The 19,799-nt window shown below is 42.4% G+C and overlaps 1 protein-coding gene across 4 annotated transcripts in view; it reads right to left on the bottom strand.

The window, feature by feature from the left end:
- Positions 1-7,439: 7,439 nt before the first annotated feature.
- Positions 7,440-19,799, bottom strand: part of LOC147446999 (callose synthase 10-like) — a 315,061-nt gene continuing 302,701 nt past the window's right edge. For 3 of the 4 annotated variants that reach the window (XM_086522908.1, XM_086522907.1, XM_086522906.1), the window contains 4 exons: positions 8,879-8,998; positions 8,744-8,794; positions 8,460-8,642; positions 7,440-8,387 (listed from right to left, as the gene is read on the bottom strand). In XM_086522908.1, coding sequence (XP_086379034.1) covers positions 8,142-8,387; positions 8,460-8,642; positions 8,744-8,794; positions 8,879-8,998 — 600 coding nt within the window. In that variant the 3' untranslated portion in view covers positions 7,440-8,141. Of the gene's footprint in view, positions 8,388-8,459; positions 8,643-8,743; positions 8,795-8,878; positions 8,999-19,799 lie in introns of those variants that run through there. The other variant, XR_015189580.1, reaches the window with a different exon arrangement.

Genomic DNA, 19,799 nt, shown 5'->3' with positions numbered 1-19,799 from the left:
TGGAAGTCACACAAGAGATTATGAGCATGGACCTTCCCCCTGTAGATCTACCAAGCACGCCTACAAAGGCATGGTTACATGACTTTGATGACACAAAAGATAGGACAGACGCTAGGGAGGAGATTCACAGACTAATCTCAAAAGTGCACAACCCATCTCACAAAGCATACATGCAATATAAACTCAAAGTACTTGAATTGATGGCACTTCTGATGATCACCCCTGATGAACTAGTAAAGAATCATGGGCATGAAATGATTTCTCTACCATTGATGAGACAAGAGACCCTCCTTTGGAAGAAGAAGATGCTGCCTAGTCTCGAACCCAAACATAACGGGATTTACAGGGATGTCCCTTTAACGACTGACCAAGTCCTAACAATCCTCGAGAACCAACCATTATGGAGGAAGAAGTGATTTGAGAAGCGCCCAACAGATGAAACCTACTATAGAAATGTGCCATAGCACCTCACGATCAATTTGACCTTCGTCCCTATCAATAATCGACAATCCTGGGATAATTTCTATTCCTGACAAAGCAAAAGACGAACCCACTTCTCACAAAGCTAGCAGGAAACTTTCCTCCATCAAAAAAGTATATGGTCAACATTCTAAAAGGAGTCATCAATCAAATGAAGCATGTTCTAGATTTGTTATGTCAAATGCTGGTGAAGATTGCCAAGATGCTAATCACATGCATCACCACATTTGAAAACATAGAAGCAGCGAAAAATCCGTGGTGGCAGGTTTTCCTCGAAGGTACAAGAGGATTGTGCTGGAATCTAGAGATGGAAATCTATGTAGAGACTAGGAAAGGGGGAATTTTGGAAGTCAAGCTAGACGGGCACCCCTCAAGTTGACCCTTTCTTCCATGAGCCCAAATTTTTGATGTATTTCCATTATTTTTCCAAGAAGCCTTGTAATTATTTGATACTCTCTGATTATAGATGGACAATCTCTGAGAAGTTGAGTCGTAAAGTCTGTAAGTCCGAGCCTTGTAAAGCTAGCCAAAAGAGCCCTAGGTACCTGCTTCAGGTGAGTGTGCCCTACAGCTTCCCAGTCACATGGGGGGGGGGGGGGGGGAGAGAGAGAGAGAGAGAGAGAGAGAGAGAGAGAGAGAGAGAGAGAGAGAGAGAGAGAGAGAGAGAGAGAGAGAGAGAGAGAGAGAGAGCGCCAAAGTCCGTCGGCCAAACTAAAATGCATAAATTGACAATGAGAAAGAAAGAGGAGTACTTTGATCAAATAGCTATGGAGTGAGAAAGATGCTCTAATTTTGAAGAGATTCTAACCTTAATTGTCTTTTAAAGCAATAAAATTGAATTTCAATTTCATTTGCAACTACCATCTTCAAAGGTTGGTGAAATCTCCTATGGCAATATTTTTTTTAACAATAATGGTCAATGTTTCATAAAAAACTGATTACGAGTCTCTTGGAGGGTGTATACTTGAGGTTGTTACTACTTGGCATCGTATGCATGTAGGGTTATTTTGGTTACTATAACACGTGTGTGTGTGTGTGTGTGTGTGTGTGTGTGTGTGTGATGCGGGGCGGATCATGGTTTCACATTTCTGGTGGTAAATCATATGGAAAAACTTCTTTATATTTTGTTAATAATTTCTTTAAATTGTTAGCAACATTTGTTTGTTCAGGAGAGAGAGAAGTAGCCGTAGATGGAATAGAAGAGAGAGAAGCATGCGACGTTGAGGAATTGTCAAGTAAAACATGATTTACATTAGAAAGAAAATGACACTTGGAGTAACACATATAACTTCTATTTCATTGTTAGAAGTGAGATTTATTAGCTTTGTTGTACAAATGAGTGATGAGAAGGCACATCCTTCTCTCCCAATGTCAACACGTGCACGCCATTGGATTCGAACATTAAGCTGTTGTGCTCATAGCTACGCTTAAGTGTTCGTCCTAGACTCTGTAACCACTCCCTACCCAGTACCAAATCTTCCCACTATATATTCATAACCTAGAAGTTCAAGGATGTGTGATACCCTTGAATTTCCAATGGCACATCTTTTACTTGAGTGTCTCACACCTTGGCATCATGGCGGATCATCATCACTACCTTGTAACGGTGGGAGCTCGGAGCCTGAGGTAGCTTGAGCCGTTTCACTAACGTATAGTTAATGAAACTGTGTGAAGCACCATCGTCCATCAAGATCTGCACCTTTTGCCCTTGGATAGACTCATGCATACGCACCAGTTCATGTGGACCGAAGGTCAGTTGCCATATGGAAGCCGTGATGCAACATTCATATAGCACCTCGATGTGTGTTACCTCTACATTGGAGAAATGGGAGGATGATTCAAGAGAAAACAACTGCACCATGTGCACTGCTTGCTCTTTTTCTTGGGTAGAAGATTTCCCCTTGGGACAATCCTTTTGCCATGCCCACTCTCTAAACATGTAAAACAAAGTTTTTCTTTTTTAGCCTTCTCAAATTCTTCAGTGGAGAGGGGACCCCTAGACCCCTTGGGTTTTTTAGAGGCCTCCGATGCAACTACTATAAACTTTCATTTATTGTGCCTATGATGTGTGAGTGTATTTGCATGTGTAGTGGCAGGCACATGATTATTATACAGTGGTCTCTCATTGGGATCGTCATGAATATGAGCTTGCACTATTGCCTCCTCAAGCGTCTTGAGATCTTGAGTCTTGACATGCTTCTTAAGCTTTGGTGTCAGACCACGGATAAACCCACATACCTGCTGAAATGTATCTAATCCCTCCAACTTGAGAAAGACATCTCGGTAATGTGAGATATATTTCAACAGTGTTTTATCCTATCGCATGGAACACTTTACCAAGCAGACCAATTTTTGTGCGCTTCATTTGTGGGAAAAAATTCTTTTTTAAATATAGCCTCAAAGGTTGCCCAAGTGTGTGGTATGATGTCTTTCTTCTTGAGAGACATCCACCATTTGTAGGCCTTGCCTTCTAATGTCAAACTTGTTTGCAGTGCCTTGACTCCATTCGGAGTGCGTCACAGACCGTGAATTCCATCCCATTTACTAAGAAATATCATCCGATCCTTGTGCCGTGCAAGTACCCTCCATAAGTGTATCCAATGGCGGGGTAACATCAGGTGGATTTGACATAGAGTGCTCGAAATCAAATGCATGATTCATGTTAAAGTCCGAATCCATGGCGGTGTGTGTTGTGCTAGCAAGAGATTAAAGATACCTTATTGTAATAACCGTCTGATGAATCTCTACGTCAGTTGGCAAAATGGTGCCCCAACGATAAAATTCTCATGTTTGAGAGGGGAGATGAATAAATCCTTTTTGTCCACATAGCTTTGGACATGAAGCCTTAATTTTTTAATTAAGGAAGTAACAGAGACGCCCTGTCCCTTGATAGCTCCATTGACTTTCAATGCATCTCCCATCTCGTGGGCTTGTATGCCTAGCTTAGTGGTCAACTCCGTGGATATGAAGTTGTGAGTTGAGCTAGGGTTAAAAAAAATAAAGGCATCATGCTCTTCCATCTTTCGCCAAGCATAGGAAATGAGAAATCCTTGGCCAATGAGCATCCTCTTTTGGAGCTTCAAATATAGAGGCTCTAGGAGTCTCATTGTGGTCAATTCTCTTGGGGCAAGGACGGTAACCATGGCTTTGCTTCCCACACTTAAAACATTTGTGGTCCTTACAAAAAGCTTCTAGCTCTTTAGGAGAGAGTTTATATTTACCTTTGTAAACTTCCTTCTCCTTGGACCGATTGTTGTTGTTGTTGGAATAGCCTTGGGAAGAATTTTGGGCATTGGTTTTCTCCTTAGGATCACTTTTGTCTTTATTTTCCATGGGCTTGACATTCCGTCTAGCCCCTTGTTGGAAATTGATGCGCGAAGAAACCTTGGTGTGGTGGATTACTTTGGTGATAGAACTAGACCGTTGAGAGTTGACATACTCGGCCATCTCTTAGGGTAATCCCGCACAGAATTGTTGCTTTTGCTCAGCGAAGTCTATCTTTTGAAAGACAATAGCCTTGAGATATAAATCCCAAAACTTGTCCATATATTTGTGGATAGACTCATGAGAGAGAAGCTTTAAACTTCACCATTTGGTAAACACTTTGTCCTTTGCATCACTTGTAAGGAATGGCTTCATGATGGAAACTCGAAGAGTTTTCCATGCCTTTGGGGCTTCGCCGTTGCCACGAAGGCTAGCCCACCATTGACGAGCCGATTTTTGGAAGTGCATAGCTACATGGTATAGCTTGGAGGACTCCGTAAGTCCTCGTCTTCAAAGGCCGCATCAAATTGTTGGATGAAGGCCAATACTTTGTCGGTAGCACCAAAGGTGCCATCATAGGTGAGAAAAGAGATACTCTTTCCTCCCTCTTTGAACTTCTTTAACTTTTGTGACCTTCGCCATGCAGGGTAAGATTTGCAATGTCCTCCCCTCTTGTATTCTCTAGGAGAATAGCCATAGCTTTCATCGGTAGAGGAGGAAGATGAAGAAGAAGGAGAAGAGGGTGACCTCTTTCTTGCCCTTTTCTTCCTTTGTTTCCTCTCTTCCCTTTTGGAGTGACAAGGAGAAGGACTATGGGTTAACCATTTCCTCTTGGGAGGAGTTTGCGATCGTTTAGTCCGCCGTCTTCGTGGAGCCACATCTTCAGAGGAACTTAGGGATTCATTACTTTCTTGTTCTTTAAATTCCTCCTCTCGTATGCGAGTGAGTCTTCTTTTGGAGGTATGATCAAGAGGCCTCCTAAGCTCTCTCTCCTCTTAGAGAGGAAAGGAAATCCTATAAGCACGAAGTTGTTGAGTAACTTCGGCTTGCAAAGCAAGGTTGCCCATAGCTTGTTGCAACCTAGTAAAAAGATAATTAACAAACATGAGGGCATCATCAGTAGCACCTTTATGTGCAAAATCAAAGTTATCAATGTTCATTCTACTCTCTTGGTTATTGTCAACCGTGTTAATTAAACTTATGTGTTTACTTAGTATATGCTTTGGCAATTCAAAACCTTAGTTGCTACTTCTCTTAGTCTTTGAAAATAGGAACTTAAGTATCTACACCCACGGCTCGGATTGGTTAACTATAGAGAGTAGTGGAATGAGTCTAACATAGCGAAGTTGCCGAGGGATAGCTCCTTTCGGACTTCTTATGACTCAATAATGGTAAAGCCGTAAATAAGTCTAAAAAGACTCCATTATTAAAACCAAATCTCTCGAGGTGTGCACCATATCCCACATAGTGGCTCAACAAAACCGATAATAGATCCCAATCCCACTTAGCCTAATATAATTAACAAAATCAACCATTAATAGGCTACTTAAGGACCTCTCTTCTTAAGCAAGAAAAGAGAAACCAAATGCTCTGATACCAATGTAATGGAAATGGCCTATGAACTTTGAGAGTAGCGGAATTAGGTGAAGCACTTTTGTGAGATTACTTTGTGAGCATAGTGGGTGAACTTAATTGATGGTAGCAACATAAACATGATACTTAGTTAACTTAGCATGAACAATACTTTTGCAAGAGAGAGTTTAGAGAACATGACAATAGTTGAGGACCGGATTCATACGGAGCCGGTCCCCTCTCCAATAGGCATTTGTATTATAATTTCTCCCATCAAGAGAGACTTGGTACAATACAATCTTTATGTTCCTTGTGACATAAGTGATGCAATGAAGATGGAAAGCTTCATGCATCACAAACATAACATTAACTTTGTAGAAAGCATTAACTATCCCAAGCCTCAATCCCAAGGCCTCAAACACCTTCGAAGGTGGAGAGAGCTAGCGGGGAATGAGGATAGGGAAGAGAAAGAAGAAACGGGGAAGAAACATTCCATAGGAGAAAGTAATAGTTTTTCACTTATCATCACTCTTCTTGCTAGCATACATAGTAGCATAGTAATGAGGATGGAGAAGATGACAAGCTTAAGCATTGAAGCATGGCTCTTGGCTGGATTTGCATTCCATATCCAAGAGTGTTGGTGTAGGTTCTCACTTCTCACAAGCTTGGAGAAGGAGGTGGAGTTCCTCAACTTTCATCAAGTGAGAATGATCCACAAAATGAGTGTGTGTGTGGTGTATATCCCCCCAACAACCCCCCTTGCTTGCTTGGGGTGAGTTGTAGCTTTTACACATGTTTCAAGCTCATTGGATCCCTCTCCCCCCTAGACAATCACATGCACCATGCATTCAAGTACATGGGTAGTCTTTGGACAAGTGTCCTCCTTCCCCATTAGACAGAGAGAGATTGAAAATATCTAGATATTTGTTGGATGGAGCTAGAAGCTCATTGGACCCCTCTTTAGCCCAACCAATAGCATTCAAGCACATCATGTGGTTAAGCATAGGGAGAGTCATACATGTGTCCCATGTGCTCTTTGAAAAAGGGGTGCCCTTTTGGTGAGTGGAAAGTTAAGCCAAAGATTCTCCTAACTTTGGGACTGCAGAAAACCATAGGGAAAGGTCGAGAAAATGTGCACTTTTTGAGCCGTTGATACAAAGGTTATTAATGGTGGACAAGTGTCCTCTTTGATTAAAAAGAAGGTTTTTATAAAGATTATATCTTTCTTTTATAATGCAAAAGGATCTTTCGATTGTTGTAACTTGGTCTTTTCATTTAATGCTCACTTTGACTTTCTTTTTTTTCTTTGTCGTTGTTTGTTTGTAAATGGATCCCTTCATTTAAGAAACCAATGCTTTTCTTTTGAACTTTTTTATTTTAAACAAATTTTTATAATTGTAAATTTTCTTTCATTTGCAGACAATTTAAAACTAAAAAATATAAACTGTTCTTAAATAAAAGATTTTTTTACAAATAAGAATAAAAAACGTAAATTGTGAAAAAACTATAAAAGTTTTCAAAAAAATTTACCTTGTCCTTAAATGAAAGAATTTCTTCACAACTAAAATTTTTTAAAAAAACTTTTTGCATTAATATGCAAGTGTCACCTTGTTACTTTAAGTGTAACATGTATCATTATTAGGAATTAGATTTAGACATTCCGAATATTAATAACATACATTTCAAAGGAGAAACTCATATATATATATATATATATATGTCACATTTACCAATTGACCAAAAGGATGTTGCAAGAAGAAAAATACCATTAATTAGTGTCATCTTAACGAGCTATTATTATTATTAACTTAAATTTTTACATAAATTTACTTAAGCATACATCATTCGTTTAGAAATGTTTCTATAATGCAATGTTCAATGTCATTTAATCATACTTCGATGTCATTCAAATATTGATATTAACTCTAAAAATCCCAATGTATATTGAAATAATCACATTGGTTTCTTCATATATAACATTTATCTAGAAAAGCAACAAACACAACTTTCAACTTCGGCCAAATATGGTCAACAAGTAGCTTTTCCATGTTTACCACTGAAACAACTTGACCTATTAGTCACCTTTTTCCATATATCTATTACTCTCTTTATAACATACTCTCTCTACAACCTGTCAAAATATTTATTGTGAAAAAATAAGTGTTACAAACACAAATGATAGCATTCAATGTTGTGCAAAGAACCCCTAGATTTTCTACTAGACTTCCCGTGATCCTTATTCTTACATTACATTTCTTTAGGCATGCGACTGTGATTATTCACATTATTTCCTTCAAGGGGCCTATTTGCCAAAGGCTCGTGTTAGACTAGGACACTTGTCCCTCTCACATCTCGCTCGTGGCCACCAAAACGGAGTCACTGGGATGAATACAAAAAAGACCACGTGCAGTTGCAAGTAGTCATCGTCAACCAAATGGTTAACCTACTAAGTTTCAGCTTAAGGATATGATAACTTTACAATGTTGGGAGGATGAAGGCAGACATAGAGGCAAAAATGAGGGAAAATACAAAGGCAATTATGCACTGAGAGCTTCAACTATAAACTTTGGGGTTATTTTGAGAGTTTTTTCCAGTTTTTCCGCCTCATGTGTGACCCTGACATGCAAAGCACACATTCCTCCACCCTTCTCTAGAAAGGGCATTTGAGGCCAACGTTGAACAGGCAGGCCAAAAAAGCCTATCCTCTTGGAGCTCTAGAAGGCAAAATCTTGGTCTCTGACTCCAATGTATTTGTCCCCCAGCATTTGCCAAAAGATTTTGCAGCACTCCATGGTCTAGACTCTGTTGATTGCTTATGCTTCATCTTAAGCTCCGGATGCTTGATCATCGGGTCTTTTTCCAGAAAGTATGAGAGAGATTTCCAACCCTCTGCTGAAGGCCTGATTGAACAACAACCTTGTCTGGAACGTGGAGACGAATGGAAACCATGAAAGAATGGCAATGGGGAAGAATATAAGCATGCCCATCCCTGCATCATAGTACCACGCAATGTCCCTCACAAAACGCCACAAATGCAATTGCTTCATCAGACGTTTCCAAGCTACGGCAATCTGTAGGGAGAGCTCGAGTTGAGACATGACACATTTGCTTATAGAAATGTAACATTACTCACACATACTTACACAGAGAAGACCCCAGCCAGTAGGGATGAGTGCCAACAAGCTTGCTAATACATCATGCATGGTTAGTTTCCTCAGAGCAAGTGCTAGCAAGAGACCCATCACTATTATGATAAAACACATGCCTTGAAAAAGCCGCAAAACCATCTGATAATTGACTAAAGTCGATGGACTGGATGAGAAAACCTGCACATAGTGAACACTCAGCATGAGCAGAAAAGTAGACCGGAAAAAAGTGATGACAAATTTCCACTTTTCGAATTGGAAGTGAGGCCTAGGTATCTGACCAGAAATATAAGAATGAAGCATACAAAGACAATCCATGAGAATCCATAGACCTGCAAACGAAGATTAGCTTCATAACTCTAGAAAAAGGGATAAGGTTGACAATTATGCCACTAACGAGAGACATAGTCCCTTACCTCCAGGCTATTATTGCCTTTTGTTATTTTGAGATGGTACACGATGCCAAATTGGAAAAGCATGAAGCGCAAGCTCAAGAGGCTTTTCACTAAACATGTAGAAAGAGATCCACTAGTTTTCTGTTGAGACATGAAAACAGACAACGTTGCCAATTGCATCATGTATCACTTGCTAAAAAAGAAAAAAATTAGATTTTTTTTTTTGGTAATGCCATTTCTACTTGGATTACACACTCGACAAGACATGGCTTAGGCATGCTCGCCTTAAGACTTTTGAAGGTTAAAAAATCTCTCAAGAGGGATCTATGGGCCCTTAATTGCACACAATGCAAGCTCACTTCATGAGAGGGAGAAAGCTTTGGCAAACAGCCTCAATTATGTGCCACTAATTTAACAAAAGAGATGGGGCTGATACAAGAAGCTAGAACTCCCCACATAGGACCAAGGTCAAACATCACAATTGCTTAGTTTCATAATGTGGAAATCAGCAATGCCCAGGTTATCTTGAATATCCACTTGTAAAGAGCCGATAAAAAGCTTTAATATGACTGGTAACTCCAGATTCCATTTCCGCTTTAAGTTCTGACTGTAACTTTTTGGTAGAGCTTTGAGAAATAAAGCTATCCGCAAATCGTCTTTTGAATAGAAGATTTTTCTAGGAAAAGAAGGAAAAATTTGCAGCCAAAGAGCTCTCTCTATGATTTTGATAGTCTGGCTAGATCAAAATTTCTCTCGCTAGCTTATTGCTTTTCGGGAAAAGTTTTTTGATCAGAATTTCTCTCTAGCTTTTTTGCTCTTTGGCCAAAGCTGTTTTCATGTGGTCTCCTTGTTGTGAATATGGGGAGAGATCTTTTCTTTTGTACATATGGTTCTTAATCAAGCATGATCTGCAATTTCTCTGCATTTTTCTCTTCATAAGCTGTGGTAATCATTGGGTTTGGTATGGTTGTTGATTTCTGTGTTTTACAAAAAATTTGCCTTGCAAAGAAGGGTGTGATTGTTGATCATCCTTGCTGATGCAATCAATATTTTTTTGGCATTGAATTGTAAATTCTTTCGTATATATGGTTCTTAATCAAGCATGATCAGCAATTTCCCTGCTTTTTCTCTTTATAAGCTGATTTCTATGATCAGCAGAGAGGGTGTGATTGTTGATTCTTCTTCGTGTTGCAATCAATACTTTTTGGCGTTTTTGGAATAAGGAGGGATTTGTGAGGAGGAATCAAGGTTTGGTCTCGCAATGTCACCATTCTTGGTGTTTTGTTTCTGATAGAATTGTGTGGTGTAGTAGAGGCCATCGGCCATGACTATCACATGCTCTTTGCTGATATTTATATTCCATTTTGTATATATGGTGTCTTAATGAAGCATGATCATTAGTTTCTCTGCGTTTTTTGGTCTTGCACCTCCTGGCTGCACACACACACACACACACACACACAAAATAAAGTGTTATATTAACGTCTTCAAAAGGCCAGAATGACCTATAAGACCAAACTGATACAAAAGTGGTGAATCTGTTACAATGTCTGGGTACCTTAGTACTAAAGTACTAAGTGTGAAAATAGATGTGAAAAACTAAATACAAAGTATTAAATAAACTTCTTAGGAGCATTCTGGGTGTCTGGCTAGAATGCTTCTAATCCTTTGTTGTAGTCTCCTCCGGTGAAGTGTGCTTCTGCATCTCGGTCGTGGTCATCTCGATTTCCTAAGTCAATCGCCCTGTCAATGAGGGTGCCTTTGGTATGAATGTGGGTACTCCTTTGTGCTGGCTGCTGGCCTCTTGCTTCTCCTTCCACTCCTGTTTCTCGCGATCCGAAGAAATCTGTGATCTGCCTCTGAGGCTGTAGTGCTCTTTGTCTTCTCATTAGATTATCCCTGTGCCGATGTAGTTCTAGTAGGTACAAGCCTAAGCATCTTCGATCTTGGTATTGCATGACTCTATCTAGAGGTCCAAAGCCTTCTTTAAATAGCCAATGGAAACGCCCACGTATCTCATAGTATACGGTGCAATGGCATATGTAGTGTAATTCTATCTTCAGCTCCATTCCGCATAACTTGCAAATTCTGCTCTCAGGTGGGATTCCCCTAAATCTGCCAAATTCAATTTCCAGCTGGTGTGAGGATGTACGAATCTGACCAATAGCATATCTCAAACCATGAGAGAGGTGGGTATCCATGTAGCTCGGGCGAATCACAAATCCATCTTCAGATAGCTGTAGGAAGTTTTCTTTGTAATCGGCCATCTTCGTGCCCAATTCTTGTGTAGGGTCTACCCATGTCCTCTTAGTATCCAACTGTATAAGATCCTGACGGATGATTTTATTAATCTCCGTTCGTGTAATTGCCAGTGATGGAGCCGCAAGAGAGTATTGGAAGGGGGGTAATCTTTCCATACTGAACCGGTGTCTCTGAAACCACGAGGACAGTTGCGCATACCAGCATGATGTATCCCCTTTCATTGCTAACTGTCGAGAGGATTCGAGGGCCAATCTAGTATAGCGGCAATTATTTGTATCCCACAAACCATGTATAAAGGACACTGATCTGGTAAGAGCTTCAATTTCTATCGGAGGGGCAGCTAGATCCGCTCGGGTAATCGCGTGTGGTACGGAGGCCTTGGCTCTAATCATTCGGGAAATCATAGATACCAAAGGTCTCTCCATTGACTTCCAATTATCTTGATCCACAGATGGTCCCCAAATCTGGACCCCATAAAGCATAGCCGAAGCCACCACAGTATCAAAGAGCCAAAGTTTTGTTCGTGGTTCCTGAAATTGCACTTGTGAACACATCCTCTCCAACCCTCCCAAGGCCGCAGAGGCTCTGGACAGTCTAGCATCCGCTGCTTTCTTAAGAGTAAACTTGGGTCCTGTAAATATCACACCAAGGTATGTGTATGCATCTGTGTACTCTACTGTATCCTGGCCATATGCAAATGTAGGTGCCGATCTCCTAACCCACTGCGGTGTGGTGTTAAACACCATAACTTTGGTTTTACCCAAGTTTATCGACAGTCCACTGTCCTCCGCGAATTTATGTAATGCATCTAGTTGCCTCTGCATTCCATCTGGTGATTCTGCTATCAATACAATATCATCTGCATACAACGACAAAGGGATCCATGACCCTGCAAGTTGAGCACCTCTGTCACCCTCTCTATCAATGTAATCTGATACCTCATCTATGTACATACCAAATAAAGTAGGGGACAGTGGGCATCCCTGCTTTACTCCAACGGTGGAATGAACAATGTCGGAATCCCCTTCCGGAGTACGTACATAACCAGTTACTGACCCGTATAAGGCCATGATTCCCCAAATAATCTCTTTGGGGACCCCTAACTCTTGCATCCTGCGTATCAATCTGGCCCTTGGTACTGTACCAAAAGCTTTCCGAAAATCCACAAAGCAACAATACATCCTTCTCCTGCTTGCTCTTCCTTCCTCAATAATTGCTTTGAGCGTAAGAATATGATCTAAAGTGGGAATAACCCCTCCTGAATCCAGCTTGTCTTGTTGCCCTTATGCCCTCATTCTCTGCCCATCTACTCAATTTTTTTTTTCAAAAATGGATGCGTACAGTTGGGTCAATGTGTGGCCTACCATAATGGTACGGTAGTTCCCGGGTATCATAGGATCCCCCTGACTTGAAAATAGGTACGATAGTAGATAATTTCCAAGATTCAGGTAATCCTTCACACATGACCCGATTAAACAGACGAGCAAGGACTTCTGAGAGTAGATCCCTGGCATGGATCAGATGTTCTGCTACGAAACCATCATGATCATATGCTCTTCTTGTCTTCATCTTATCAATGGCTTTTTTCACCATTTCCATAGTAAAGAAAGTACTAGTAGTAGGGCATGGCTCTAGCGGATCTGGTAATGGAGGCTGTCCAGATACCATATATAATGATGTTACATATTGACCCCAAATCTCAGGAGAAGTAATTGTCAGAGGCGGTGAGTGCTCGTGAAATAAACGCCAGGCCTCATGTGAGTCCTGACTCAAGAAGAGCTGATATAAATCCTTCTCCAGTTTGGCTAAAAATGCCCTTTTCTTGCGACGTACTATACGCCGAAGAGCAATCCCAGACTGCTTATATGTGATGATCCCAAGTGTAAGCTCTTTCTGGACCTGGGTTCTCGTCTCTCTGCATTCCTCGTCATACCAACTGTTTTGAGGCATGTTCCCAGATCCTCTCTTCTGATCAGGTTGAGTATGTGGGTATGCCTCTTGTGCTGCTCCATGTAGTATCTCTGTTAACTGAGAAGTAATCTCCTCTACAGTATATACTCGCTCGGCTGCCCACATGCTATTATAGATCTTTTCCACATAGGCTGAATCAGTCTCTGGCGTGAAAGCATATCTTTTGTGTGTCTTCTTCCTTTGTATTTGAGAGGCATTATATTGGAAGGAGATTGATAAGGTCAAGAGAGCATGATCCACTGCAATCCCAACCGGTCTGGGTCCCACCTTAAAGTCCTCGATACTAGAAATAAAGCTTGGTGAAGTCATGCCAGAATCCACTGTACTGGCCCCATGCCTGTGCGGGAGCATGTGAATCCCCCAGATAAAGGGAAATTCTCTAGACCATTAAGTATGGCCAAACCATGTATAGTTGCCATCTCCATGAGATGTCTCCCATATTCAGTGTGTTCTTTATCCTGTGAGTTTCTAGTAAGCCCCCTCTGTGATAAATCCACTTCTCTGAGCATTTCCTCAGAAGTATCATAGAATACTACTTGAGAGTTGGCCGTTCTGGAATTGAAGTCTCCTAAGAGAACGATGTCTCCATCTCTAGAGAACTCGCATATGTCATTATTCAATATGGAGAAAGGGGACTGTCCTTTAGGTGAGGAGTAGACTGATGTACTTGGAGGGAAGCAGCATATAGCGATATATAGAAATCTACCGTCTCGGCTCTCATTCTCACCCACATATACCTTGCTTGCTCATCTTTCCTGATAATCTGTAGTAGTGGTTTCAGCTCCTCTCTGGTGTGTCTCTGAGTAGAAAACTATGTCTCTGTCCCTAAAGCTGTCTTCAAAGGCACCTACATCTAGCCTATATGATCCATTACAATTCCACGCCGCTATCCGGAGCGTCGCCCCATAGGTCTCACACCGTCATGATGAGCGCTTTTCCAGAACCACTACTTTTCCTCCTCTATAAAAGGCGATTTTCCCCTTTTCTCTTGCTGCCCCGATCTTTGGCATCAACTCTTGCATGTGTGCCACTTGTGCCAATGTAAGGTCATCTCCCAGGAAAATACCGGTTTTCTTAAGAGTTGGCCTCTTCTTTAGAAATTCTTTCCTTATTTCTATATTCGGGAAGCGGAGAATAAGTGCCCTATCCTTTACGTTTCCCTTCTCATCGATTCCTTTTTTGCCCACTCTCCATGCACTTGTGTGAGTAGGCTCTCTGATGCCCATGCGTTGTAGCAGTTCCTTCACTTCTTCATCTACATTCTCTATGTCTTTGACTCCTCTGACCCGCACATGTAGAGCCCGATTCTTCCTTTTCTGCTCTTCCTCAATGGTCATATTAATAATGGTGGAGGTAGGTGTGGTCTCGGGCAACTGGGCCTTTCCTTTCTTCGCATCCTCAGTCCATTTCTCTGCTTCATCAACCTTTTCTTGTGTCTTAAAAAGACGTTCCGCCCATGAAGATGCCGTTTTCGATTTTTGTTCATCTCCTTCCCGTAGAGCTTTCATCTGATCCTTCATGTCCTCGAGCTCCTTCAGCAGCGAAGGTTGGTCATCTCCCTTCTCCTTAGTTGCAAATTTGCAAGCCGCAAGTTCTCCTTTTAGCTCCTCGATTATTGCATCTTTTTCCCCCATGTGCTTTTCCATATTTGTTCTCCATGATTCAAAACTTGCTACTGCCTCATCGAGTTTCTTTTGCATAACACATTCTGTTACATTTACTTCGGCCTTGATTAGGTTTCGTAATTCCGTTTTCAAGATCTGAATTTCCTCATTCTGTATCCCCCGGATCTCTCTCCTTAGTTCTCTCATCATGTCTCCATACATGGAGTTCCTGTAGCTCTCAGCGCTCGCGTGCATTTCCTTCCTGATGTCATCCCTCATATAGTTTAGCTCTGATTTGAGCATCACCTGGACCTTCTCCATCATTAGCTCATCATGTATCCTAGAGGTTTTCCCAACTCGTAAGGATCCTAGTGATAGTACAGTATCTCTATTTCTCCGTTTAAATGTAGCTGTTGTTTTTTTTTGGGGTTGTGTAGCTATCTACACCCGGCCCTTCCCCTTCGGTAGGCGGATCCATCGAACCCGAGCCACAAATGTGGGGTAGGGTACTAGGGTGAGGGACTGAGAATAGGGCAAAACTTTAAAGTTTAACTTAAAACTTAAAAGTCTTTAAACTTTAACGTAGGAGGTATGAGGACTTTCTACGCGTAGATAAATGAAAAAAAAAAAGGGGGTGCCGGGGCGCGCGTAGGACAGGACTTTCTACGTGTAGAAAGTCTTTCTACGCGTAGAGGAGCTTGCAGAGTGGTTCAAAGCTATGGAGGCACCTACGAACCCTAGGGTTTCAAGGTGGAGCGAAGCTCCTTCTGGCCAAGCTCTTGCTGCATGAAGTCTGGGAAGAATTGTGATATAAAACGAATGTAAGGTTTGGTTGGCATGCTACTGGCAGATACCTGTCACATACGCAGGAGGTGTGTCGCGGCTTGAAGATCTAGAGCTAATTCGTGTTGCTAGGGGTGTTGCTCGCCCCTGCTCGCTAAGAGAGAGAGAGAGAGAGAGAGAGAGAGAGAGAGAGAGAGAGAGAGAGAGAGAGAGACCTTGACAAGTTTTACATAGATTCGCTGGGTCTCCCAAGAAGATCTGCAGGTCTTCTTGCTCTTCAGATTCGTGATGAGGAGAAGAAGAGAGAGGCGGCCGAAGGCTGCCGGCTAGACTAGTTTGTAAAATGGTTATTTTTGTTAGTTCAAAATTTAAGGAAGTGATCTCTCCTGTACAGCTTTAATCTTTAGAGATTTTTGGCCTGCCCAAAGGGCTAAGGCCATACTGATGTGTTCCCTTTTTGTTAGTGAAAAAGAAAGAATATTAAAAAAAAAAAGGATAAAGTTTCGATTGGTCAAGCACATAGAGGATACTCATTGGAAAGACGAGGTTGGATCATGAAAAGGCATCATGGTGATGCTCACATTCCACGATGTGCATGCCCTATTTTTGCAAAGATACTCAGTACAAGGACAAGAACTAATCTGGAAAAGAGGCTTTTCTTTTCTCTCTCCCCCCCACTCTCTCTCTCTCTCAACCTTTAAACTTTCCACAATTCTCTCTCTTCTTTACTTCTTTTCTTCTCTCTCTCACTCTCCCCCACGTGCCTCCCCGAGCCCCCAAGATCCCCTTCCAAGGGTTTTATGGAGCTGCCATCTACACATAGGAGGAACATTGCTCTGAGCCCTCAATGAAAAAATAAAGTTAAAATGAAATAATCTTATGAAATCAGAATAACGCGCTTGTGAAGGACATTATATCTCTGCGCAATATCTCTCCGTCCAACTCTGCAGCGACATGACTTATCTCTCTCTCTCTCTCTCTCTCTCTCCTCCTCTGCTCGGAGTCCGCATGGGACATCACTGTCCTCTACCTCTCCCCTGCCAGGGCACCTCTCTGGCTCTGCATTCGATATCACTATGTTGCCTCTCCCCTACCAGGACACAGGTGTGATGGTGTAACTTGGGGTTACTCGAGGGAGGCATGCACGACTCAAGAGCGAAAGCGGTCTCTCTCTCTCTCTCTCTTTCTCTCTCTCTCTCTAACACACTTTTTTTTTTTGTAAATCTGTTTTGATTAGTTTACCTGTGGGAAACTTCAAGGCGAGGAAAACCCACCAAAAAGATCATATACAAAGGGAAAAACACTAAAGTGCTCTGCGATACAAAGGCGCTAAAAGCAAACATAGACAAGCTGTAAGGTTTCCAAGGATATGTCCCCAATGTCAAAGGCAAAGTGTAACGATTGCCTCAACGAAAACTTGAACGATGAAAAAGGATCTGCATCATGCTGGTGAAACATGCGGAGATTTCGGCTGTGCCACAAGGACCATAGCGACCAAAATCTGACCCACGTGAAGAAAATGACAAATTGCTAGAAGTTATTCGGAAGAATGCCAAAAAGCTAGAACCGCTTATGGAAGACCGCTGAGGGAAATCGAAGGTGCAAACAAGCAGAAACGCGGCGAAGGAAATCCCTGGTGCAGCGACACTCCCAAAGTAGATGTCTGACAGTCTCATCAGCAGCGGAGCAACTGACGCAACGAGAGGAGCTAATACGATGCGCCGCAAGGAGTGTTCCAACTGGAAGCACTCCCAACAACAACGCCAAAGAAACAAGTGCTCCTTAAGAGGCAAGCAAGACTTCTAGATTGCATTAAGAGCCTGCCTCCACCATTGATCGGATTTGTGTAAATCCCAGAGCGCATTACAATGATCAGCCAGCCAAGAGTCTTGCATGAGAGAAGCATAGATATGGCGAGCAAAAATCGCATCCAAAGAAGAGTCCCATAACTTCGAATCCTGCATACAATATCCACTTGCCAGCGGCAGAACAAGGAGAAAAACATCCAACATATGCCGAAGCAAGCTCCAAATCTAACGATAATGTAGGCCTAACCCAAAGCATGCTGCCGCTTGAGAAAAGGTAAGCAAACTCCTAGATGAATCCACCACATCATCCACCGTGCGTATACAACGACCAGAGAGAAAGTAAGGTTGACGTGGCGACCGATCAACCAGGGTAAAAGAAAAGGCCTTGCTCCAATGAATGCTTTCCAAACGCAACGAATTCCCATCTGCTTGCTGGCTACCATGCCAAGAGAGATGATCTGTAACAACTTTCCAAGTGGAGAGCAAGTTTGAGGTGATCAAGCAAACAAGAATATTACCGACCATCTTGCCAAACACGGTCTCCCAAAGGGAAGTCTGCCAATGACCAAAGGCAGGAGTGGCAACATGTCGACATAGATTAGTAACCATAATTGTCCATGGCTGAGACTGCAATGCAAGAGTGGGCAATAACATAGCCTTCTGTGCCAATCCATGGCGGCGAAGGTCCAAAATATTCAGCCCGCCAAGACGCTTTGGAGTGCAGAGTTTCTCCATTGCTAACAAACGGAGACCTTTCTTATGAGAACTGGTGCGCCACAAATGAGATACAATAGTAGACATCAGCAATGAGAGGTGGGAGTGAGGCCAGTGTAGCAACGGCAAGTAAAACTGAACATATGCTATCATGATACTTTGCACTATACGAAGTCGAACATGTAGCGGCCATGTAGACATTTTCCAATAGTGCAATTTGACATTCAATCGTTGCATGACCCAATCGATTTGTTGCGTATTAGTAACCTACCAACCGATAGGATATCCTAAATGCCTGACCACCACATGCGGATTGAGAATCTCGCCAGGCCACAAAAGATGATGCCAGTTACAAACAACAAGAGACAAGAGTTTAGATTTCCGAAAGTTAACCTTAAGCCCTGCTGCCAAGCCAAATGTATCCAATGCCTGCATAATTTCACGCACATCATCCTGGTTGTTACGAGGCATGAACAACGAATCATCAGCATAGGCCTGTCTTGCAAAGTCTTTGCCATTGGATAACTTTAGCCCATGAAGACGACCCAGTGAAGTCAAGTGATCCAAATGCAGTAAGAGAGGGTGAGTGGCAATGGCATACAACAAGGCACTAAGCGGGCAACCCTGTCTGACAGAGCATCCAAGAGGCCAAGGTTCTGGGAGCAGGGACGGATGAAGGAGGTGGTTGCAGATTTGGTTCCGGACATTCGGACTGCATATGACCAAATTTGCCACAGTGGAAGCAAGAATTTGCAAACTTGCCCCATTTAAGCTTAAATGGGCGCTTTCCAACCACTGTATCCCCATAACCGATCGAAATACCTGTTGGTGTGGGGATATCAGTGTCCCACAAAATACAAAAACGGTTTGTGTTTGCTTCCAGCTTAGGAGGGCAAATAATTTTGCCTAATTGAGCAGCCAACAAAGGAAGAAAATGATGCCAAGTGCGAGGAGAGTCGACCACCTCAACCCAGATGGGACACTTGTGACGAATGAGACTCTAATAGTCCTTGGTGAGAGCCCAGGGCAGCACATGAGTCATTTGCGTATTGAAGAAAAGAGGAGACATTTCAAGCAGAGCCCAGGGCAGCACATGAGTCATTTGCGTATTGAAGAAAAGAGGAGACATTTCAAGCAGAGCAGCCCGAGCATCCATGTTAGCCAGCAAGACTTCGTAGAATCCTCGCGCGCCAAAGTAAATCCCTCGGACTGCTTGCCGTTTGCGTAGGAAATCAACCCATTGGCCTACATCCTAAGCCGTAGGCATTCTACCCGGGAAAAAAAGAATCACAGCGTTAAGTGCATATTGAGCAACAGGATCCATAAGCTCCTGTATTGGGATGCACACTTCCATAACAGGAGCGGATCCTTCCCAGGCTTGACATGCATCCTCAAAGTCCTCATGCAAACATTCTTTGATAAGACTCAAAGTATCCATCTCTGAAGTTTCCATGGCTTTCCGACGCTTATATATACACTGATCAATCGAATCCATGTGAAGCTCTCTCTCTCTCACGCACACACACACACACACACACACACACACACTCTTCTTTTTTTTTGGGAGTTTTTGATATATGACTGCTATAGACACAGGCAGACACACACACTGGCTAGCTGTACAGAAACACACACCCCTCTCTCGCACACAAGACGACGGAAGGACCGCGTGCACGCGAAATCAAACTTCAACCCCCGGCGCGCTGTGAAGGGCCTGCACAGGGTAGATGTCGTGCAGAACAGATTCGCGCAACAGACGAGGCCGAAGGATTCACCACACACTCAAATCCCCCAGGAGTG

Source organism: Adiantum capillus-veneris, chromosome 11 (assembly GCF_014529385.1).
Source record: "Adiantum capillus-veneris isolate H3 chromosome 11, ASM1452938v2, whole genome shotgun sequence".
NCBI classification, from domain to species: Eukaryota; Viridiplantae; Streptophyta; class Polypodiopsida; order Polypodiales; family Pteridaceae; genus Adiantum; species Adiantum capillus-veneris.
This window is presented reverse-complemented; position numbering and strand designations above follow the sequence as displayed.